Source organism: Rhododendron vialii, chromosome 12a (assembly GCF_030253575.1).
Source record: "Rhododendron vialii isolate Sample 1 chromosome 12a, ASM3025357v1".
In the NCBI taxonomy this organism is placed as follows: domain Eukaryota; kingdom Viridiplantae; phylum Streptophyta; class Magnoliopsida; order Ericales; family Ericaceae; genus Rhododendron; species Rhododendron vialii.
In genome coordinates this window covers 33,283,829-33,300,417 of record NC_080568.1, presented here as the reverse complement: position 1 = coordinate 33,300,417, position 16,589 = coordinate 33,283,829, and the positions used below count along the sequence as shown (strand labels likewise).

The 16,589-nt window shown below is 37.9% G+C and overlaps 2 protein-coding genes across 6 annotated transcripts in view; one reads left to right on the top strand and one right to left on the bottom strand.

Annotated features, from left to right (window-relative positions):
• LOC131309874 (protein SAWADEE HOMEODOMAIN HOMOLOG 1) overlaps positions 1–6,796 on the top strand; it is a 40,842-nt gene extending 34,046 nt beyond the window's left edge. The window contains exons 2-10 of one of the 3 annotated variants that reach the window (XM_058336560.1): positions 2,237–2,332; positions 3,182–3,267; positions 3,386–3,431; positions 3,529–3,667; positions 4,051–4,114; positions 5,537–5,588; positions 5,849–5,992; positions 6,160–6,279; positions 6,447–6,796. In XM_058336560.1, coding sequence (XP_058192543.1) covers positions 2,273–2,332; positions 3,182–3,267; positions 3,386–3,431; positions 3,529–3,667; positions 4,051–4,114; positions 5,537–5,588; positions 5,849–5,992; positions 6,160–6,279; positions 6,447–6,488 — 753 coding nt within the window. In that variant the 5' untranslated portion in view covers positions 2,237–2,272 and the 3' untranslated portion in view covers positions 6,489–6,796. The remainder of the gene's footprint in view (positions 1–2,236; positions 2,333–3,181; positions 3,268–3,385; positions 3,432–3,528; positions 3,668–4,050; positions 4,115–5,536; positions 5,589–5,848; positions 5,993–6,159; positions 6,280–6,446) is intronic. The other 2 variants (XM_058336562.1, XM_058336563.1) reach the window with 2 other exon arrangements.
• A 520-nt stretch (positions 6,797–7,316) lies between these two features.
• LOC131309873 (casein kinase 1-like protein HD16) lies at positions 7,317–15,980 on the bottom strand. Of its 3 annotated transcripts, none has more exons than XM_058336557.1 (17): positions 15,767–15,980; positions 15,142–15,597; positions 12,414–12,542; positions 12,234–12,307; positions 12,079–12,148; positions 11,935–11,990; positions 11,744–11,815; positions 10,828–10,922; positions 10,666–10,732; positions 10,422–10,551; positions 10,124–10,342; positions 9,850–9,992; positions 9,046–9,220; positions 8,810–8,900; positions 8,566–8,723; positions 8,283–8,471; positions 7,317–7,774 (listed from the first exon to the last, which is right to left on the bottom strand). In XM_058336557.1, exons 2-17 carry the CDS (start codon positions 15,523–15,525, stop codon positions 7,715–7,717), a joined length of 2,112 nt encoding a protein of 703 aa, XP_058192540.1. In that variant the 5' UTR covers positions 15,526–15,597; positions 15,767–15,980; the 3' UTR covers positions 7,317–7,714. The 3 variants fall into 3 exon arrangements, with proteins under 3 accessions (XP_058192540.1, XP_058192541.1, XP_058192542.1); XM_058336558.1 differs by having other exon boundaries at positions 15,142–15,558; XM_058336559.1 differs by having other exon boundaries at positions 15,142–15,548.
• Positions 15,981–16,589: the final 609 nt, after the last annotated feature.

The window sequence follows — 16,589 nt, the reverse complement described above, 5'->3', positions numbered from 1 at the left end:
GGGTTTCGATATTTTTCTCTTTGTTTTGTTTTTCTTTCATTTCTTCAGATCAACGATTTGTCGTTTGATCTATGAGAGTTTTCTCTCTCGTTTTTTCAAGAGTTTTGTTTCGTCTTTGGATGAATGTTCGTCTATAGTTCTGGTTCTTTTAGAAACGATATTGCTTCACAATAATATTTTTGCCAACAATGCTCGTACCCTACATGATGGTTTTGGCGGAACAACTCGTGGTTATAGTAACGTTTAGAATTAGAGAGAGTGTTTCCTAAATGTATACTCCCTCCGTCCAGATTTCAGAGTCATTTTTTGGAGTTCGTTCCATTTTTTAATCGATTATATCTTTCAATTTATAATGATTTACGTGATTTCAAAAACATTGTATTATAGAACTAATCGAGATTTATCAAACAAGATCCATATTCGATATGAAATTCATTACGGATTCAAAAATATAACCCGTTTTTTAGCCGATTAGAATAGAATTAGGAATAATTAAATCCGGACGGATGAAGTACATAATCTTAACATCTAGTCTGCTCCTGCCGTCATTTCAATGGGCCCCATTCTCACATGGTAGTATTAAGATGTTGATAGATATTACTACACGGCAATAGCTTGGCTTAGGAAAAAGTAGGCCTAGAAACCAAACACAACACATGTTTACACGTCGGCCCCAATCAATAAAATTTGTGAAAAGATAACCAGAAACCATTAGTTCTACGCTCGTTGCCATGTGGCTCAAAAGATTAACATCGAGTTGATAGTAGCCGGTCGGCCTTCGTTTATATCCCACTACTATTTCTCATAACCCACCGATGTGAGACTCTGCCAAGATGGGTTCTCACGGTTCGTTCATGCGAGAGAGAAGAGAGAGGTACAAGCGTGAAAGGAAGAAGGGAGACTGGGCATTTTTGTCCAATCAAGGACTCTTTAAACTGATATACTTTCAAGTTAATGGATCCTAAACCGTGTTAATTAAACCTAACGTGTACTAAATGGCACAATAGGCACCTACTTTTGGACAACTGGTATAGGAGGAAATTAAACATGTATTTATTGAATAGGTTGCCTATAGGCAAAGTTAACGTCGTTGAAACTAAGCCCATCTCCAGTAACGTAACTGAAAAAGGGCATATTAATTAGGTTCAGAAAACTAACAGTTAGCAGCAAAATAATATTCTTTGGGTACCCAATAGTGTTGCTAAGTTCAACTAAAATTTAAGTACGTAGTTAACTGTGGTTGTATGTCTTAAAGGAATAGCAGCCTCCGTCTAGCACACCTAAAAGAGGAGAGAGAGAGATGAGAGAAAGAGAGAGTCAAAGGGGGTTGGAGTATGGCCCATCCTATATACTTTTAGGAGTGTATATATGTACCTTTTTATTTTTATTTTTATCTATCCGCTTTAAATAATTGATGATTCTATTCCAATCTAAAAGAAATAGAAATTTCTATCTTTTATGATGATTAAATGCGGGTCTTGCTGTTAAATTTTATTCAAATAATGATGTCTAAAGTAGGAAACTGAATTAAGAATTCAATATTTCTTATGATTCTTTATAAGTTGAATATTTGAAGCTTAAAAAAGTGTGAAATTTAAAAATTTATCCTATTGAATTACTTGAAGAGATTGGAAGAACAATTTTCACATAAATTTGGGACTCATTTTTTACACTTTTGTATCATATAACAACGCAATTCTAACTCCATGATTGGAGATGGCCAAAAGTCTCGTAATGAAAGGCCAGTTAAGCACTACATTCATCTAGAAGCCCGGCCAAACCTCCAACTTTAGCTGTCGTACACGAAAAAAAGATTAGTCATTTTAAGATGAAGGAGTTAAAAACTCCTTAGTCATATTAAAGTGAACAATAAATCAAGTGTTCAAACCTCACTTCGCACGTAAAAACTAATAGGGGCCTAAGACAATTTTTTTTAAAATTATATACTCAATAATATGTGAAAATTGTTTGACAAGGGAGTAGTAAAGAAATTGTCTACCAGAGAGCGTTTGGTGGGCCTAAAATCTCTGGCCTAATCAGCTAGCCCATTAAGGCCTGACCCATGACTAACCGTTTCATGGACCCCCGGGGGATCAACATAACCACACGTGTCGTCTCTTGATTGGAACCAGAGGCCGGAATCAAATGTTATTCCTAACCTTGCTCACCGTAGCGAATCCAGACTCGGCCTTCAAATCTCTCTCTCCGACAGAAAAAAAAAAAGAAAAAGTGAAAAACCCTGCAAATAGATTCTGTCTCTCTCTCTCTCAAAATGGAAGGGTTCGAGTCAGCAGAAATGGAGGATGCAATTCCCGAGTTTACACTAAAGGAGGTAAATTTTACTATTTTTACATTCTAATCTTCTTTGAATTCCTCAAATTTGACACCATTTTCGATCATCATTAGACTATCTGGTGAAAAATGCTTGTGGTTCTTAGATTCCCTGTCATGTGATGGTTGCGTTGATGATTCCATTGTGTGTTTTCGTGTTCTAACTGCTAAATCTAGCTTCTTCTTCTTTTTCTTTTGATTGATGTGTTCTAAAGCTTATATGTACAACAGAAATTTTCAGACTGAATAAAGACAGAAATATTGAGTGTCAATCTTAATTCCCTCAGTTTTCTAATTACCCAGTTAAATCCCGCTCCGCTCTCACCTCAACCTAACTAAGTGAAGCTAATCAGCTACGAAAAGTCCAGGAAAACACAACTTTAAAACACAGCTCCGGGCGCAAATGTAGCTGGAGCCGTTGGATGCATGTGTTTTGCGGACTGAAATAGACAGGATTAACAGTCCTGGTATTGATAGTCCCTGGACTATTTGTGACGGTGCCAATTTTTTCCAATACCATGTTTGAATAACACGGGATTACCTCCGGAAGAGAGGGCATTTTTTTAAGTTTTCAGGACTTTTGAGGTTATTTTTGTAATTTTTCATATCCCGTTAACATTAGTCTGTAATGCGCAATCCATAATCCTGCTCAATCCCACCTCTCCCCCCCTAGGATTATATAGTACCCCACATATAGAGGTTAAATTAATCCTACGATATTAATCCCAACAGCCATTTTGGAACCAAATATGGGATAATGTAGGATTAGGGGCAGTTGCCTAGATACGCTTTATTTTGAAAATGCTTCACATTTCGAGGTAAAACTACTGATATTTGCATTCCTTCATAGATTATTGCCATGGAGAGATTATTCAAGGATGTGGGAGAAAAATCTCTGAGCCAAGAATTTTGTCAAGAGCTTGTGGACAGTTTTAGGTAATCAAGTGTAGTTTTTTCTTACTCTTTACCTTGGAATAAGGAGTTGGTGGTGTATCCAGAAAAGCTTGTCTAACTGTTAACTTTCTTTGTATTTGTCATGGCTCATTTTCTGCAGTCGATCAAAGCATCGAACTGGAAAACCTGCTATACAATGGGAACAGGTTCTTCTCTCGATCTCTACTTTTTATTCACTACCGAATTATTTGTGTTATTGTTATTTGAGCCCTTTATTGCTTTAACTTGTCTTCATCTGTGTAGGTGCAAAGTTGGTTCCAAGATAAACAGAAACAAATTGCTGCTAAAGTCTTTACCTCTCCTGTTGCCATTAAAGAATTTAATCAGCCTTCAGATTGGGCCTTAAGAATCAATGTACCTGAAAGACTTAGAAAGACTAAAGGTTCTCTTTTGTTTTTCACGCATTACTTCTAGTTTCAGTCATTCAAAACCTTAAGATATTATAAACAAAAGAATTTATTTCTTCTCCTGGGCCCTCCCATGAAAGTTTCTTTTTAGTGTTCAACTCTTCAGCTGTGATTCCGTGAAGAGTTTAGTTATGCTATGGAAGCCACATGAAAGCTTACGCAGACCATGTAAAGCTTTTTTCATGCTTGGGCTATACTATAATGCACAAGTCCTCTTGTTTCAAGCCGCCCTATGAACTTTCCAAGTACTTAGCCTGATTTAACTTGTGAATGCATCCAATTAATAGGGGAACTTTTGTGCAAGTCTGCAATTGAATTTTTTTCCTGCCCTAGTCTTACTACTTTAATTCTATCGCAGCGGAGAGGGTTGCAGGTCTTTCAGAATTGGCATTTGAAGCTAAATCATTTAAGGATTTTGCTTGGTGAGATTTCATCTAGAACTCAGTTAGCAAAAGAAATTAATGCTTACTATATACTCAGAAATTGTAAAATGTTTTTGAAGCGCTTCTGTGATGCTTTTCATTGGATTTGAAGTAATCTTATTCCCGCAATACTTGAGAGAAAATTTTCAAATAAAGTGGGTAGACCATCTAAATGGGCACCATTTTTGTTCTGTACTAAAACAGTTATGGTTAAGCTAGAAATTTTTATCTTATTTCAATCTAGTCATTAGAGTATACCCCATTGGAACATGTTCCATATATGTATCGACTCTGGTTTATGTATCGCCTGTTGATATCCTCTTCAAGTGCCTCATGCCCGAAACCCACTGCTATCTGCAACAACATTGTAAGTTGAGCGTGGGTAAAGATGCTAAAAGGTAAATATCCCATGCTTACCCTACTCATTACCTTCAAAAAGGCCCTGACGTGGCATTTGCCTTGGGTATAAAGATGGCAAACAGGAAGTTGCATCAGCTACGGCAAGTAGTTTTTAGGATTTTTTCAGTTTTTCACAAGGCTGCCTTCTAATTGTAATCTTTTGTTTGATTAATAATTGAATCATTGCATTGGTGCCTGACTTGAATAGAACTACGTGGGGGACTTGTGTGCAAGGTGGCTAAGTGATACTTATGTAAAGTTAGGGGGGCCATGGATAACTTGACAGTAAGATGCGTTATTTGGAGTTGGACAAACTTTAGGGGTATATGGGATCCAAAAAACAGGCATTAGTAAGTATGTTGTTGAGGTCTTATAGTACATGGGAATAACGGATTGCAGTCTAGCAGACACTGTTAGTATGGGAGAAAGGATTGAAGACACTGTTAGGACAAGTGACATATTTCGACATATCAGGACATCAAACTTGTGCTATTGGACTGTCACAGAGTTAGCAGTTAATGCATGTACATGATTCTTGATGGTGAAAACGTGAGCTGCCATGAAAATATTTGTGAAGAGAAGAGAAATATAGGGTTATTCTTGTTACCAAATTCTTCATTGTGGAATGAATGTCTACCATGTTTCAGAAAGTGCATTCCAACATGTAAATCGCTAGCAATGTCGATGATTTCTGGTGACACTAGAGTAAAGATTATAGCTTTTGGCTCCATCTTGGTATTTTCCCTTCCAAGTACAATCCATCTTAGTGATGTCAAAGCCACAACTTAAACTCACGCGATTAAGCTCTTGGTAATTTTTGAAAGAGTTGAATTTCAGTTATTACAAATTGCCATATGTTATTTCGAATATTACGATAATTGATCCGTATCCATTTGTTGGAAGTGGACGGGTTAGTTTTACACACAAGCTTACAGACATTGGGAGAAAAATTCATCTCTGATATGAACTGTTGTAATCTTTCAAATCAAACTACCCTCGATGCTAACTTTATTGGCCTTTCAGGTACGACGTTGCTGCATTCCTCAACTACAGAGTTATTCATACGGGCGAACTTGTAAGACCTTTATATTCATTCTAGCATTGGATTAATGCTTTTGACAGAAGTTGTTTCTTTATGTATAATTTTTTTTGCCGGGAAACATAGTTTAATTAATTCTCTTACGATGATTGTTCCTTTTATCTTTATTGGTGATGCCTTCTCATCTCTTCTTCTTTAGATTGACCATTCTCAATGTTGGGTGCATCTACTCACATGTTGTGTTTCTAATATCCTATGAGCAAAGTTTTATTTACTAACCAAAGTTGATACTACAGGAAGTTCGTGTACGATTTTCTGGATTTAGTTATGATCAAGATGAATGGGTCAATGTGAAAAGGGGAGTCCGTGAGCGTTCTATTCCTTTAGAACCATCAGAGTGCCATCGCGTCAAGGTTGGAGATCCTGTGCTGTGCTTCAGGGTATGTTTTCCCCTAGTGATATACTATATTATAACCTTGAAAATGTGAAACAATTCTTGGTGAAAGAATATGTCCTTGTCTTTTTCAGTAACCTTTCCAATAGGATCTCAGAATCTGACGCATCCAACCTTTACTTGTTTCTTCTATTGTTTTTTTTTTACTTTCAGGAAACTGATGTTCGTGCCATATACTGTGATGCATACATTGTTGAAATCCAAAGGAGCACACATGAAACACCGGACTGCCCATGCAAATTTGTGGTTCGTTATACCTATGATAACGCTGAGGTAACACCATGAAATATGAGCCTTTTAGCTTTCTCTCTCTCTCTCTCATACGTCCATTTAGTGGAGGCAATTAATTGATTGTTTGACGTACTAAAATAGTGGTACAACTCAATGACAATGTGATATCTACCATATGAACCCCTGACATTCTCTCTCTCTTATGCCAGGCTAAAGTTCCGTTGTCAAGTTTATGTTGCAGGCCAGCATGATGGTGATTTCCAGTCCTCTTGAAATTCAGAAGTGCTAATGAGATGAGAAGCTAAAATGAACTTAATTTTCATGCTCTATTTTAAATAATGTGACTTGAGCCTTACAAGGAAAATATTGCATGTTGATCATCGGGAAATGTGATTCTTCGAAGGGTATTCATCTTTGTAGAATTCTCACCCGGGTTAGTCGATTTGTTCGTAAGATGGCCCGAACACCTGAGTTATCAAAGAAAACCGAGTGTTTATTCACTTAACCTTTTTAGTCTGTTTAATGAAAGCCATCCTGATTAGTGGAGGAATCACTCAAATTGTGCTTCAAATTGCTTGGATTGCAGGAATCACTCAAATTCATGGATGGCTTATCAGCCTTTTTCCCTCCTTGACGAGGTGGTCTGGGAAAATTCGTTTGTTTTTTTCTGGTTCATTGTGTGGAAAATTTCACTGAGTTGATTTCGCTCTTTAAACCGTTACATCGACTCCTGGGAAGTAATTGATCTAGTGAAACAGCCATCTTAAAGCTCCCAGCTGAAACCAAAAAAAAACAGCTCCCAGCTGAAAGGCTAGTTTGGGAATTTAGTTAGTTCAGTTATTTCTTGTCATTACATTGTTTTTTCCAAAGTAATGACGAGGAAAAGGAAATGAAATTGTCTGAATTCGTCCATTTCTTAAGTTCGGTACTCTTAGGAGTGCACAACTGTAGATTTAACCTTCCCTTGCTTTTCCTTTTCCATTAACATATTCCGGATTCATCTATCGGATTCATTGCTTGAGTGGTGAGAATGAGAGTTGAGAAATATAATGGAAGCAAAAGTACGAGCAATTGGTAAATTCCCACGCAACAACAATTTTTATCGTTAGTGAAAGGAAGCAAGCAAGAGCCCGGCAAAAGCAGCCTTAAACCAAGTCCTTATTACGGTTTGAGAAAACTATACAAGCCCAAATGGTAATAAGTTAGACCAATAGCCCCTTTGGGTTAATAGACACCCATTTAGAGGAGAATATCCACACAACTTAACAGACAACAAGAGAGTCCTATATCTTCCTTACTGTGCACTAATACAATTACTATAATTATTGAAGTTCGGATTCATCAAAATTTCACTAGCCTTAATGCCACTGCAGAAAACCAGGTTGTGTTGCTCCCCAATCAGATGACTTGTTGAATAGAGCTGAGATAGGGTTTCTAAAATGGCATCGAGCGACTTCCCAGCATTGATTTTTCCATATTATGAAACTGTACGACCATAGCATACGGATGCAATGTAAAGATTTTTTGCCCATTTCTCCTGCAAAGACCAACCAAAATAAATGATTGATTACGACTCCACGAGATCGCTTCAAGACAAAAAAACACAATTGAGATTTTTTTTCAATCATACAAAAGAAAGACTCCTTGAGACGTCTCGAGAAATGGGACGGCGGGAGTAATTCTTTCAAAAAAAAAAAAAACCTAAATTGTACCAGAATACCGTGACAATGGCCTTTCCTAATTAAAAGTCATATTGAGGGGGGTATTTGTTTTAAACCCACACAACCTTGCGATCTATATATTTTGTTCACTTGTGTCTCTGTAGGTTTCCTATTGAGAAAGTCTGCAAAAATATGCGGGCACAGATTCGAACACAAATGTGTATTTGGAACTATCCGATCCAAGTGGATTGCACAATAATGAGGAACCAACACGTATCAAGTGGTTCCGAATATATCTGTGTCCGGATCAGTGCACATTAATTTGTGTACATAGCATTCAGATTTTCTGTTTGTATAGCACATGCTCATATGTGAATAACCCACCTTGACATGTGTACTAGGAAAAGCAGAAGTACGCAACGTCTCCTGTGTTTCATCTGCCGGCTTCCTTCTTGGCACGCTTAGAACAAAAGCGCCTTGGTCCCAAGTTGCTGCGGTAGCCGTAATACGGAATCCACTATCCCATCTCCGATGAATGCCTTCACTAGGGTAAAGAAAATCTAATTCGACAACCTAAAGTCACAAACATTGTTAGTCCGGGGAAAATATGTAGACAAAAGGGGAGACCAACACTATATATGGAAAGATAAAACTAGTAAAAAAGAACCTGCTCTGAAAATCCTGCACCACGAGACATGACAACTGCCCATCTACTTCCTGAGGTGGCCATGGAAGTGACATAGAAACCCTCCCTCCACTTTTTGTTTATCCACTTAAAGGGAAATGAATCGCTAACTTTGTAAGACTGCTGCAAATACTGTGTACCTGAATTTGATTAATGAAGGGTAAGTTCAGTGAAATTCCCGTAAAACTATTTGAAGAACTCTATAAATCAAACAACTTTGGCTAACCTTTCGACATCACTACCAACGAGCTCCCATTAGTAGCTCCTGCTATCGAACTGATGTAGTAGTTCTTTTCCCATTGCTCCATTATCCATTCCTACATAATTTTCCAAGACAAAAATAAAAATAAAGAAAAGGTCGACTAATTTGCAGTTTTGCACTCGATGAGTACTATACGACCGGGAACAGCAGAAAGTTTAAGGAGTATTATTGCTTCAAATTAACAAAAATATAAGGTGCACCTTGTGAAGAAAATATGGTGACAGTTCATGAACTTGTGAAGTGAATCCAGTGCCTGCGTCCATGATTAATGCCCATAAATTTTGACTAGAAGCCACACAACTAATAAATAAGCCATCTTCATATCCTTTCTCAATGTGCTGAATCAGCCTTGCATCCGCCACATTGTAGTGATACCTAGAATCACATATCAAAAAAAAACTCTCATCTTTCAAACCACTTTGGGTATACTCACTTTGGACAGAACGTAATAAGACTACGACAGGGAGGTAGCTCAACAAGAAAAGATGATATTGTATATACCACATTTTCTTAGATTATATAACCATGGATGTTTAACTGGGCCAACAAAATTAACCAAACACCAAATATTTGGTCACATTCAAGTTATAGTCCAACCCTATGCTCATACTGGGTCAAATAAATGGGCCCATACGTCATCACATCGGACAAATGGTGATCGGGATAGTAATTAACACCCCCCCACCTCATGATATTGTATATACCACATTCAAGGCCAACAAAATTAACCAAACACCAAATATTTGGTCAAGGTGACCACAAAGTCCAAGTGTCCAACACTATGCTCGTACCGGGTCAAATAAACGGGCCCATAAAGTACAAATAAAAGTGAGAGAACCACGAACAAGTTATGCTAAAAAACATTTGAAGAACCGAAAAAAGAAGATAAAAATGTAGGAATTAGAAAATCAAAATACCATAGGGACCACAATATGTCTACTATGCTGCATCAAATTCTATTAACCAGGATAGGGGGCCACAAAAGAGTTGAAGCAGCAATGTACCTCTGTTTCATAGGTCGACGAGCATTGTAAACACTAATCCATTGTGTTGCAGGCATCCCCATACGAACCTTTTTCTTTGGTTGTTCATCGTCCTCATCCTCCAAAGTCAGGCGGCCTCTCTTATGTCCAACTTGATAGATAAGCTTCAAATGGGGAGGAGGGAAATTTTTTGGGTACATACCACAGTTACATACAGAAAATGCAATAAAGAGTAACTTTGGCTTGAAAATAGAACAATAAACAACAGATTATATGACAAAATGCCAAATCATACCTTCTGTGCACCATCAGTGTTAATGGGCCTGATATCTGGATTTGGAGCAATTATCCCATCAAAAAGTGATACATATTTCGCGTAATTAGGCTCCTCGTCGAACTTCAAGTTCACCACATATTCCACAAACAGTCTAAAAGGTTGTGGACAGAAGCAGCATAGAGTCTCAGGAGATGTTGCCATCTTCTTCTTACAGACGAGGAAACCTTTGTGCTCACCCTACAAAGAGCATCTCGTAAAAAATAGCACAAAAGAAGCATTACTTCACAAACTTAGCCAATATAGCCTAATGGCCCACCTGGTATCCTTGCCAAGGGAGACGACCACGGAGAAGGAAAATGAGTGTATAAGCAAGAGATTCTAAATCATCTCTCCTGCTACCTATTCTGCCTAGATGAGCATGGACACTGGCATAACGAACGGTTCCCCTGCCAATACAAATGCTTGTTAGCCAAGGGGCATCAACACTAAAAACAAAATATAAGACATCTATATGACTATATCAATACCCCTACTCCGCCAAAATGAAATAACTTTCATACCTGAAGACATCAGGCCTTTGGTCATAGTCAACATGCAGACCAGTTGAAACATCTCGCCACCTTGTAGCTAATACCACGAAAAGATTACAATCACATTAAATACTTAGCAATAGCATTGTTCGAAACGTAGGTTCTTTAGGGATAATATGATCAAATAAGTACCTAATCCAAGATCAACCAAAAACAGTTTTTTCTCGTCTGGAGTTCCCGGAGGACCAAGCAAAAAGTTCTCAGGTTTTACATCTCCATGCACATACCTGCAAAATTTCCTGAGAATTAGTTCCGTAGTTTCGTATACCAGTCACAGTTCCTGGATCACATAGACATGACTGAACGAGGTAGACCATAATTCTTGTTGTAAAGAGCAAGGTCTTATTGCATGACAACAATGCAAGGAAAATAAGCATCTCTGGCTCATAAATGTTTGTAACCTGCTGTACTACTGAACTGCAAAGTGGTGGAGGCTGGGTGAGCAGATTCTAAAGTTCCCACTTTAAGCAATAGAACCTCTAATTTACACGAAAAGCTATAAACCTCATTAGTAACTTCCATTCCTATGGATACCTGATACATGACCTGAGAGGAAAGGAACCAAATCCAATATGCTAAAAGCTCCCTCATTAGAATATAAGCTTAGGATAAGAAAGTCATTAGATGGTTTAAATTTTGCATTGTCTGACAAATAATAAAATGTTGACACCTGACGCAGAATGGAAGCGAGATTTAATTCCTGAGTCCATGGGACCGGAATCCACTAGAAGGAGAAATAACTCTCAAGAGGAATATTATTGAAGATGGAAAAATAAGTGCCTTGGCCTTATGCCAAAAAGGAAAACAATCAAATGTCCAAATCTGCCTAAGATTATGCTACTCAATCACATAGATATCCAATTAATCACACATTTCTTGCGATTGTTATCACAGCATTATGTCCTGCATCAACACCCATCCAGCAAACCAGACAAAAAAATTGCAGAAAAAGAAAACTAATCCAAAACTTTGACAACTGACGTGAACAAGACAAAAAGGAAACAGAAAAAACCAATGCAAAAGGGAAAGAAAAAAAATAACTCCTCACCCCCTGGAGTGCATCTTCTCTAATATAGATATTGCTTCTATGGCAATGCAGGCCACCATCTCAATGGACATCCTGGAATTTAGAAGTGAGAAGAAAAAAGAAGGAATCAAGCAATGGCAACATGAATGCTAAAGTGGTGAAGAATGTAAACTGTAAAGCGTAAAAAGTAATGAAAACTTCATGGTACGCACGTATGAGAGTTATTATTCCAAACATCCCACAAGCTTGGTCCCAACATATCCATAACCTGCATATGACAAGTTATACTGTTGGACTCCATCAAACAGGAACCAAGGAGATGAAAGAAGCAGCAAGAAAAGGTCACCAGATCATACCATGATATAAAAGTCACCTTGTCGACCTTTGTAATGTACTCGAGGTACACCATGACTGCCACCAAGAGAGCTGTACACAAAAGAATGTGTGTGAAAAACTACTGCGCATTATGACTATCAAATTTATTAGAAGACTACATGACAGCCATACTCACTTGTAAACTTGCCATTCGTATGGAGGTCCATAGTTACATCCTTTGCTACTTCGATGCTCAAATTTCAGAGCCACCTAAAATACAAATGCGAAAACTATGTCGGTATACATCTAAGCAGCAGCAGACACTAACCATGTAGAAGTTAAACTTGAGAACCCCAAAAAGAAATTATAAACATACCTCAGCAGCTCCAGCACCTGTTCTATCACTTGTACCACCAGTAACACGGCGACCTACATAAACTTGTCCAAAGCCTCCCTTGCCAAGCTTTCTTTCTACTCTATACCAAGGCGAACCACCAACCTGAACCTGTCGTGAAGCACAGAAGGATTGAATATATTTTGTAAACCAATCAAAATACCTGCCATAAAAAATTCAAAAGCTTATACTTAAACGATGCAAGTAAACAACTTATGACATTCCTTGCTCAAAAAATCATATTACCTTGTTAGGAGGCTGTATCACTTTACAGACAATTAGGAGAGACATATCACACCATAGTTTATGCTATTCCATTGATTCAGTCCCATAAACGTATTCAGTTACAAACTGGCTAACATCCAAAACATTGTATATTCATGTAGCCAAATAAGAATCAGCACGCGAGATATGCCTATTTCCAACAACTAATACCCCAACAATGCAGGCATGAAGTCAATACTGCAAAAGATGGTTTTTTTTTTTTTTTTTTGCAACAGAATACCGCAAAAGATGTTTAGGTCCAATCCAGGTGTTTCATTGATATCGTGAAAGCAATTTCATGTTAACATTTAAGAAAAAATGAGAAAAGTTAATCAATACATCTTGGAACTCACATCCCTCGGTGGCAGATGCAGGATTTGTACAAAGCGGGGGCCCGAATCACATATTTTTACATTGAGAACAAAAACTATAATCTATAATATAAATATTACTACTTATGAGTTCTCAGAAGAAGACGAGATTGTCTACATATACATAATTGCATATAATTTTATAACCACAACCCAAAATTGTCGATAACTTGAAATTTTAACTTTTTTTCACTCAAGAGACTTGCAGGGACCGATTCTATATAACTTTTTCAAATTAACCGGAACATATAGTATAGTTAGTGGGATAATTGGGGGGTGTGCAGGGCCTGGGGCCCCGCTTGCACCCCCCTCTGTCCTCCCCTGCATCCCTGTGTATTGATTACAAACTGTTAATTCTTAGAGCAACGCAACTCCTTAAGATTCTACAGATTCATATAAGAGATTACCAAGCCAAAAACGACAAACCCCTCAAAGGTGTATGTTTACCGAAGCAAAAGCATCAATTGAAAATTCCATGATCTAACTAAATCTTTAACTATTTCTCTTTTGTCGGTAACTCAATTATTAGATCTCTCATCCAGTTAAATATCTTCCACGTTTACAAAAACAACCGGAAAAGACAACATTCCTTAAAGGATAATAGAAGAAACGAAGCCAAGCACATGTCTGGTCCATTTATTAACATGTTAGAAAATAGGAAAAAAGTTATCATATCCATCAAGGAATTTCACATATCAACAATTAATTGCGTACTGTTAATTCTAAAAGCAATACAACTCCCTAAAACTACATAGATTTTACTGAGGCAATTACCAACCCTGAAACGAAAAGACTCCCAAAGGTGTATTAATGAAAAAACCGTCATAAATTGAGAAATCCAAAACTTACAATTTAGTAAATCTTCATTTCCACGTCTGTAAGACATACATGGATAACGGGACAGCTGAGAGGTAATCAAAAAACCTTTCAACAGTCGAAAACCTTAATTAAGGGACCAGCGACCAGCACGTAAACCCTACATGCATAAGGCCGCATCTCTGTGCACCCAACACTATTGCCATGCAAACACCCAAACCACCAATCTAATATTACAATCAATATACCAAATTAAAAACAACCGGAAAAGACAACATTCCTTAAAAGATAATACAGAAAATAAAGCCCAGCACGTGCCGGGTCCATCATTTTATAACGTGTCAGACAAAAGGAAAAGAGTTGTTATATCCATCAAGGAACTTCCCATGTCAACAACTAATTGCATACCATTAATTTCAAAATCAATTAAACTTCCAAAAACTACATAGATTCTACTGAACAGATTACGAACCCGGGGACAACAAGACTCCCTAAGGTGCATATTTAATCAACCAAACGTCATTAATAGGAAAATCCACAAACTTACTAAATCTTCATTTCCACATGTGCAAAACACATATGGATAACGGAACAACCGCGAGATAATCAAAAACCCTCCAACGGTCAAAAACCTTAATCAACAACCAGCAAGAAAAACCTGCATGCATAAAGCGGGTATCTCTTTCCACGGAACACATCTATCGCCATGCAAACACCCAAACCACCAATGAAACATCACAATCAATATACCAAACTCCAATCCAAACCTAATGCAGTTTCCTTAATTCAATAAGATCACTCAAAAACCTCATAATACCATCCCCATTATAGCTAAGAAAAACATGAAGCCCATGGAAAAGGAAATTCAGTTCTCGTAACTATCTATGACTAAAATCACCATTTCACTTGTATTTTAGGTAGCCTATATGGCTATATCACTTTTTCCCAAACAAAATGGTGGCCATGAACCTATATAACCTATATAATACGTAAAAGGTGTACATGTCGATATCCGTAAAACAGTATTTATATCCGTGAGACGTTTATTGGAATTCGAAATTATTTGGTATTATACTCTTATTATCCACCGCCCAGCAAGACCCATAAACAATTTCCGAAAATTCTAGACTATCAGAACAGGGTTTTCAAAAGTCTAGGGCGTCCAATCTGCATGCAAAACACATAAAACACCAACATTTTATAAACCCACAACAACAACAACAACAACAACAAAACTAGAAGTATATAAAAAGTCTCACTTTTTCAGGAAGCGGAGCGGTGCTTCCTTCGTCTTCACCGGCATGCCCCTTGTCACCGCTGCGGCCGCCACTATCGTCCATCGCCTTCTCTGCCACCTCCTCCTCTTCCTTGCCGCGCAGCGGCTCTGCCAAAACCCTATCGTTTTCCCCTCTCACCTCCGCTGGCGCAACCGCAGCGGCCACTACGTTCTCATTTACCGGCTGAAAAGCGTCTTCGTTCCCCTTCGGCGCTGCTGCTGCTGCTGCACTCCTTCTCCTCGTCCTCGTCGCAATCGCCGCCTCTCCGTTCTCGATCGGATTAATCGAATTAGGTTTCCGCTGCTCTGGCTGTGGCTGTTGCTTCGCTCCCCGGCCCCTTCGCGCTCCGCCACGCGCCACCGGCATCGTTCATCGCTCGATTCTCATCCCTACAAAACCCTAATTTGAAACAACTCCACTTAAAATCCTCACTCTTCTCTGCAAATAATAAAAAATAAAAAAATCACCGCGTTATAAAAAGGAAAACTTGGAAAACGAAACGAGTTAACCGACGGTTATTAAAGGGTAAATAATGTATCTGAAGAGCATGGCGACAGCCACGATTATGCGAAAAGAAACCAAGGGAAAAAAAAAAACTGTGCTTTACCGTGAGAATTGCGATGAGATAATGTACGAGTGCGAAGGAATTTGAATGAGCTGGGCGACGATCGGGTTGGGGTTTGGAAGGGTGATTTTGGTTTTTGCAGATCTGTGGAGATGGAGAAGTTGGATTCGAAGAAGAAACAGAGAGATGATGTGTAAGAGAGAGAGAGAGAGAGAGAAGGTACTTGCAGAGACGAGAGAATACGTGGATTTCTTTTGGGTATGAAGGGAGGGGGAAATAGGTTTTTATTGGAGAGGAGTGTCTGACAGCCTCGATGGAGAGGGATTGGGGGTTTAGTGGAATTGGAGCTCTTGGGATTATGTTAGAACCCGACAAGCAATTGATTATTTCAAGCTGATTTTTTAAATTTTAAGAAGGTTTTTTTAGAAATTGTTGACGTAGCTTATTGATGAGACAAGTCGATTACAACAACATTTTATTCACTTGATTCTAATAGCTTGAAATTTTCATAAATCACTGGCCAAATGAACTGAGTTGTTGCTCGTTTTTCTGCTCTGCTAAGTTTTCTTAAAAAATCAGTACTTATTTATAATTTTCAGACTTAAAAATAATGTATTTGTGAAATTTTTTTTACACAGTTCAAATAAAATTTATATTGCACAAAATATTATTTGAGTAATTCGTAAATTTGAAAATTATAAATAAATAATTATTTTTAAAAAATACTTGGAGGAGCGGAGTTCAAAAATAGGAATTGTCAAGAATAATTTATCTGACTAATAATACTAAAACAATCTTGAACGAATTTTTCAAAAAACAAATATGTACTGAACTCAAACAGTGTAGTTCGTTTTGTCATTTAGGG